Source organism: Corvus hawaiiensis, chromosome 26 (assembly GCF_020740725.1).
Source record: "Corvus hawaiiensis isolate bCorHaw1 chromosome 26, bCorHaw1.pri.cur, whole genome shotgun sequence".
Lineage (NCBI taxonomy): Eukaryota > Metazoa > Chordata > Aves > Passeriformes > Corvidae > Corvus > Corvus hawaiiensis.
Genome location: NC_063238.1, coordinates 20,077,271 through 20,084,699, shown reverse-complemented (window position 1 = coordinate 20,084,699; position 7,429 = coordinate 20,077,271). Strand labels below are relative to the sequence as shown.

Below are 7,429 nucleotides of genomic sequence, written 5' to 3'. Positions count from 1 at the left end.
AAATGCTTCCACCCTTTTGGAAATGTGTATGCCTTTATAATAAACACACAGAATGCTACTTTGCATCCAGTAGGTCTATTTATGTGTTTAAAATGAAGCATTTGTAAATTTGCAAGATCAGGCCTATAGTGTATGTGTGTGTGTGCGTGTGTGCGTGCGTGCACGCGTGTATGCACAGGAATAAAAAAGGCAGCTTGATTAGAAGTTCTATTCCACGCTCACTCTTTTACTTAACATCTGACATTGGAAAAAAAATGAAACTAAATGTCCCAGCATTTCTGACAGTTCCAATCCATTATCTGCAATCTGAAAAAAAACACATACTTTTTTACTCTGAAGCAAATGTAAGAAGTTTTTTTTCTTTTTTTTTCTTTTTTTTTTTCTTTTTGTGGAGACGCCTTCTTTATATAGTGTCAACATGATAGCAGAAATACCAGTTTGCTCTAGATTGTGGGACTGACAATAATATTCTCTGCAACACGTAGAAGGGAATAACTGATGAATCGGAAAATATATGGATGCCTACCGAAATGATTATGTAATGAAACACGAAGTCAAACGGTGGCATGCTTCTATTAATTGTAGATGATAGTAATTAATTTTCACTGCAGTTGTGATCGTGTCGCTGCTTTCAGAAGAATCCAGAATCCCCTTCCAGGAAAGTGTGAAATTGCATCTGGGTTCTTCAAGCCATGAAAGACTATAAATTTCTTTTAAAATAAAGAGAGGGAGGCCTTCCTGAATACTGTACTTTAGAAAGAGGAAAAACAAAGGGAAAAAGAAAATGATAATTGTTTTCTCTAAGGCTATTATCTAATGCAAAAGCAAACAGTCTGACTGGAAATCAGCTAACAGAAGGGGATTAGAGAGTAGATCTGAGAGTGGCTTGATTTCTAGCACTGCTGTCTCTTCACACAGTGATGAGACACAGGCAGAGCAGCCAGGAGCTCTCCAGATGGCTAGAGAAAGTGTTTGTCTTGGGTTACTGCAGGGCAGTCTGGACTCTTAAAGCCGGGGAGGCATCATTAGGGAGCAAGTTAGATGTCCACCCAGTAAAAGCGAGCGAGCGAAAGAAAGAGTAGGCAGGCTGCCCGAGAGGGACCACGCTCGCCTATTGTTAACATATACTTGACCCCCACTAACCTCTTCACGACACAGATGTCTCCTACCTCTATCACCTCCCACTGCTTTAAGCCCTCCCCCCCTGCACCTGGGTAGCGGGGCCGGCCCGGCTGCCGGCAGTATGCTGCCTGCCTCGCGCGCTGCCTGCTAGCGGGAGCCGGGCGCAGCGGAGCGGCGGCGGCGGCGCAGCCTCGGGCGGGCGGCGGGCTCGGCTCGGCACCGCACGGCACCGCACCGGCGGCTCGGCTCGGGTTCGCCGCGGGCTCAGCTATGCGTCGGCTGCTCGGGGACAGGCAGAGACCCCGCCACTGACAGCGGCCGCTCCCTGCGCTCCACATCACGTTTGTCTGAGGCGGCGGCAGCAGCAGCAGCAGCAAGGAGAAGGACCTGGGCATTAACTATCTCGACTTGGAGACTTTGCTTTATTTTTGGTTCTTGTCCTTTCCCGTGGAACCAGTAGTCTCTCTCGAGCTGATCCTCCTTTAAAAAAAAAAAAAAAAAAAAAAAAAAAAAGAGCGAGAGAGGGTGGTGGGGGGGGGAAGAGCAGCTGGAGTTTCTCCTCAGCTCGTTTTGACTTTTGTGGACGTGGATCATCTGGACTGGGAAGGGAAGCCGCGCGGCGCTGCTCTCCCCTTTCCCACCCCCTCGCCCCTCCAGCAGCCTGGGCTGCCGTCTCTCTCCCCCGAGCAGGACGGGAACTTTTATTTGCAGCTCGCAGCCCGTGGCGAATGGTGGGCATCTCCGGTCCTCTGCAGTGTGAGTACGGGCGCGGGCAGTGCTGGGCAGGGCGCGCCGGGGCGGGGGGAGCCCGAGCCCCTTTTCTTTCCCTTTCTCCTCTCCCGCAGGGCTCCCCGGGCTCTGAGGGGCTCCCGCGGCTGTGACTAACCCAGGCGGCCCGGGGCTGCTGCTGTGCCCGGGCCAGGTTAGCGCTGCATGCAGCCTTACACGCTCTGTCGCCGGCTTACAAACTAGCACCCCGGATACTGCTCAAGAGCTCAGAAACCAAATAACCCACTTTTGCAGAAAATAACTCTCAAAGGCGTTTATTATAGCAAAGCATCAGATTTCTGTCTGGATTTAGGACTTGCCTTTTTCTTTCCTGCCTCCCCTCTCTCCAGGCTCTAGCGCTGACCAGTGTGAGTCGGAGTGCCAGAAATATTTCTGATGGGATTGTTTCGTTTCGCTTGTTTGTTTCACTGCAAACATAGGTTCATGCAGCACTGGCAACATCTTTTCGGACTATTTTGAAAGAAATATTTTAGGCAGTGCACATCGCCTTTAGCTGCACCGCGGTCTTGCAAATAGCTTGTTTCCTAAAACGACAGGCTAACGTTAGGAAGTTCATTTCCAAAACTGCAATACAATGTAACCGTGTCATCTCGTTTGGCTGAGCTGAAGGGTTCGATTCCGTAAATCCGCAACAGATCATCGATAAGGGATATTGGAAGGATGAAAACCACATTCCCGGCCATTTAGACGAGCCTTTGACTTTTGCCGAGTTCGAGTCCTTTTGTTAGTGCCAAAGTTGAGAAATTTGATTTAGGGCAGGGAAGGATTTGCCACCCTAGCGGGAGTACTCGTGACTCCGTTGCAGAGTTAATTTATAGCGAACTATCTGTCGTTCCTGCGCTCTGCTCCCTTAGATGTTAGAGAGAAACCGAAAGTAACTAATCGGACGCAGCTCTTAAATCGCTCATGCTCCAACTAGGAGCTAAAATGTTACTTCCTTCAGTTCGCTGACAAGTTTAAAGGAGGGAGGGCGAACGTATGGGGACCCGAAGCAGCCTCCCCCTCCTGCCTCTCATGTTGCAGTCGGAGCCGGGCGTAGCGGGACCGCCCGGCCCGGCTGCAGCCGGGGGCTCCCCGGCATCACCGCGGTGGGGAACAGCCGCCTCGGAGCCGCTCGGGTTTCTTTGGGAGAGCAGCCCTCCATCTCCCGATCCGCAGCAGGCTCTGCCCGTCACCCCCTCCCACCTCTGCCGCGCCCTAAATCACGGCACGGAGAGGATCCGTCTCTCGCAGCCGCCCGGCCGTGACTCCCGGGAGCCGGCAGCTACCGCCCCGCAGATAGCTCGGGAGCGGGCTGCAATCTGCTGAGCGCGCGGCAGCAAGCCTGCCCGAAAGAGCTGCCTAAGTTTTCCACTGACAAGCTCAGCCGGGCGGGAAGCGCCTGCCTTCGCTTGCCGGCGCGGCCCCAAGGTGCGCTCTGCACGGCTGCGCGCCCGACTGTGCGGGCAATGCTGAACGCGGTGAGGGCACAGCACGGCGCGGCAAGGGCTGGGCAAGAATGGGTATATACCTCTTGAAATCAGCCTGCGGGTGCTGCCGTGCTGTCCCTGGGAAAGCAGCAAGTGCCAAACGCTTGGCTACTGGCGTAGCCCTGGCTAACTAGAAGAATGTCTTCTGAGTCTTGGTATGTACAGCCAAGCGTTTTCTCCAGCAAGTACTCGTATGCTTAATGTAACGCTGACCCCTTTAACTTTTAACATCGCTTCTCCTAATTAATCTGTTCAGGTCCCAGACTTAAATGGCTGTCCACAGCTGCTGCAAATTGATTTATCCCCTGATGGTGGTCTGAGTTGCTGACCAAAGCAGGATTTTTTTTTTTCCCCTCCCCATTTTTGGTCTACTAATCTGTTTTGACTTATTTCCTACTTATAGTAATGCTTGCATGCTTTTTGAAGGACTTAGAGAATGTTTTCCATTGACATGTAGCTAGAAGCATAATTATTGTATTTGTAAACACAGTATGTTAGGGCTAAGGGTGAGTATAATTTATTTAGCTACACCCTTGAAGCCTTACATTTCCGTCTCCATTTCTGCATCCTGACAGATGCAATGGAAAGTTTAAATAAGCAACTTTGTTAACTGCAGTTTGAGGCAAGATGTGAAAGACGTTTTTAGAGCTGAATTCTATTGTCCAGGTTTTCTGTTCAGCTTTTCTGTTAACGGCTTAGTGAATCTGGATAGCCAAGAGGATTGAAACTGGTTTCTAATGGTTGTTAAAGCTGATGCTTGACCTTTCCATGGGAAGTCTGAAAACCTCATTCAGTTTATTCTGGGCTGATTTCCTTAGGAAATCCAATATGATCAGGGAATTTCCTTCAGCTCTGCTGAATGGTAAAAAAGTTAGTCCATCTTGTTTATGCGTTCTGGTTTTAGCACTAGGTGTTTCTGTGTCTCCCCATCAATAGGAAGATAATATGAAAAAGACGTGAATATGGGTCATTCATAACTGTACAGTCTGTGAAAATATGAAGTTGGCAAAGGCTTTGTTAGGTGTGAGATTCATTGCAGATTTACTGTAAAGGTTTTTAATTAGGAACTTACACTATGTTTGATAATTGATAACTTTCTTAAGGTCAGTGTCACCATATCTGAACCTTCAGTATAATTGTTACTATTTTCAATTAATGAGTGATTTCTTTCGCTATCATGGGAAGCTCAACCATGCACCAGTGCAAGAAAACACCAAGCTCCACCAAAAACCCAACCCACTCTTAATTCCATTGGTGCCTCTTGCAAGCTGGAGCCAGGCGAGGGCTACAAGAGATGATAGCAGGACTTCTTTCTGTCCTGTGCTTGCACAAGGGTGAGTGACTGGGTTCTTGAGCCATGAGCATGCTGTAGGGAGACAAGAACCATTCTGTTTGTAATGGAATGCAGACAGCAGTGTTAGGTCACTGCTTCCTGGCAACTGCTGCACAAGTTGTTTTTCTTCAAAGGCTTTGAGCTTTTAAATAGTTTCCAAAATCTTTTTAAGTAAAACACTGCCTTCTACCATTTTTGACCACCTTAACATTAACTTGTTTCATGCCTAAATAATGGACCAGTAAAACATCACACGGTGTCTCTCATCTGTGTACGCTTAACACTATGTATGCCTGTGTGCACATGGAGTTTTATACTGGGAGTATTGTTTTTGGAATAATGGGGGAGAAAAATAGCTCCACCTGGAGTGCTGGTCAGTGGATAGTCAGTTCAGGACATTCTTCCCTGTCAAGTCCTGTTTCTCAGTTCTCTGAAATGAAGTTCAGACGACAGGCGTTGAATGCGAAGCTCGCCTCACTGAGGTACTGTGCAGACTGCAAACTCCTTGTTGCCAGACGCTTTGGGTGAAATAGGCATCTGCAGTGTTTGCATTGGGGGTGATGGGAGAAAGGGCTTGCAATCGTTATTTTCAACTTTCAAATCCACTTGCCACAGTCCATTACTGTTAAATCTTTAGCTAATTGAATAAGGATATCAGTATGTCGCTATTGCAGGAGCTTCAGACTTTTTATACTTGGGGGGAGGAGAAGGTCTTGTTCTTTGTTCTGAAGAAACTTAAGTTGTCATGCAGAGATCAAGAAGACTTAATAGCTGAAATAAAACATGAGTTTGGTGTTCTGAAGGGGCTATTTCTCATGGCTTGGCTAAAGAAATGTCAGAAGATAATTATTTTTAATCTGAATACATCAAAAAATACTTGATCCATGTAGGTAGTAGCAGCCTGCTCTTTTTCATACAACCTTTAAAAGCAACCTATAATATTTAAAAAGTTGAAACTGACTCCGAATTTAGTATAAGTAATGAGAGTGTAAATCCTTGAAACATTGGCTTCCAGGTTACATTGTCTTCATGTTGTTTCACATCTAAAACAGTTGGTTTAAAAATGGAACTTTTAAGGCAAAGGGTCTTGGTTTTCCACATAGATGTTCCTCTTTAAAGAACTGCTTTTAAAATGCAGTTATCCTGTTCTTATTATAAATTTTATTAGTTTAATATATGGTAGCACAAATACATTAGGAAGTAGCAGACTGTGTGGTTTTGTGGATAAAGAAAAATGAACAGCAGATATAAAATCAAAGTCGAAATACCCTGTTCTTTAAAAGCTTTTTTTATTTCCCCCTCCAAATTTTCATCTAAAATACATTGACTTCCATCTTCATTTTTTTTTTCTGCTATCAATATGAAAGTTTCCAAATAATGTTTAGACAACAGTGGACATTTTATTAAAGTAAACATTAGTTCAGTATAATGGAGGTAATTGTAAGTGATAAGAGCAGAGCAGGTTATCTGTGTGTTGTTTAAACAGAAGGAGCTATTTTGCACCATTTCCAGTAGCCATCTGTAGAGGAGAAGGGTTTGCACCTGTCTGTCCACACTAATTATAGATTAGGTCCAAAGAAATGAAATTCGAGTAGGCTTTCTCTTAATGAAATCCGTAGTGATTTTATTGTAAATGTGTTTTGCGTACAGACGGTGATGGTTTGCCTGTGAGTAAAATAAATTGCTGTATGGCTGTTATGTACTTGTAGTTGGGATACTGCTGCATTAACAAAGGTCCTGAATAAAAATGCAGAGCTCCATTTAAGTCCCAGGCTTCAGTGATGGCTCTAGCTATGCTTAATCGAAAAGGTTCACTGTAGGCACAGTTATTTAGGGGTATATTTCAGGGTAGACTTTTCAATTATCATCACTTTCATGTCAATGTACTGGCATGTAGGTGGTCCTTTGGCTGAAATATGAGGCAGAAGTGGTTTCATGTTAAATATGTATACACATACATGCAGAGTGTGTCAGAAATACTTTCTTCTGGTTTAACCTATATTATTAAAATAAAGTGGAAAGAGTGAGAAATGCATTCTGCAGTAAAAGGTCACATGAATTTCTACCACATCTCTTTTTAGTAATTATGAACATAATTAACATAAGAATTACAAGTGAGGTAATGACAAGCTGAGCTATGAGATATTATGCCATATTAGTCATATGTTGGAATTCTCACATTATAGCACACTAGAATTCACATATTCAATGCAAGGAAGAAAATGTTAGATTTTTATCTGTTTTAATGCTTCAAAACTTATCTGCCTGGGGCAGATGGACTTTCTGCTTTAGAGGAAGGTAACCCATTATTACAAGAGAGTCAGTTGAAATTAAGATTTCTAGCCTGCAGCTTGGACTTTGAGACAGCTGTGCTTATGGAACGCCACTTCTGTTACACATTCGTATTCTGATTGTATTTATTTTATTAATACACATTGTTTTATTTTTAAATGTGAGTGTTTTCACAGCAAACTGCTTACCTTAGGAAGGGTACTGGATTAGTTTTTCTTTAGAGTTTAGTGATTTGAGTAATAAAAGTATGGTCAACATAGATATAAGATGCACATGGTGGCCCTGCAAGACAAGAATCTGACAGATCCTAAATTAGTTCATGGCATGATATGTATGTATTTCAAGGAAAAGCTCTGTAACAGAAATACCAAAAAAGAGCAGTCTCTAATGTGTGCGTAATAGTTTGAAATAACATATGCAGAGA

At 44.6% G+C, this 7,429-nt stretch overlaps 1 protein-coding gene across 4 annotated transcripts in view; it reads left to right on the top strand.

Moving 5' to 3' along the window:
• The first annotated feature begins 1,329 nt into the window (after positions 1-1,329).
• The window catches only part of RUNX1T1 (RUNX1 partner transcriptional co-repressor 1), a 114,759-nt gene continuing 108,659 nt past the window's right edge, over positions 1,330-7,429 (top strand). Inside the window, exon 1 of one of the 4 annotated variants that reach the window (XM_048286442.1) lies at positions 1,330-1,878. Coding sequence is in view for 1 of the 4 variants with exons in the window: in XM_048286447.1 (XP_048142404.1) it covers positions 1,851-1,878 (28 nt within the window). In the remaining 3 variants the exon portion in view is untranslated. Of the gene's footprint in view, positions 1,879-3,193; positions 3,536-7,429 lie in introns of those variants that run through there. The other 3 variants (XM_048286447.1, XM_048286443.1, XM_048286451.1) reach the window with 3 other exon arrangements.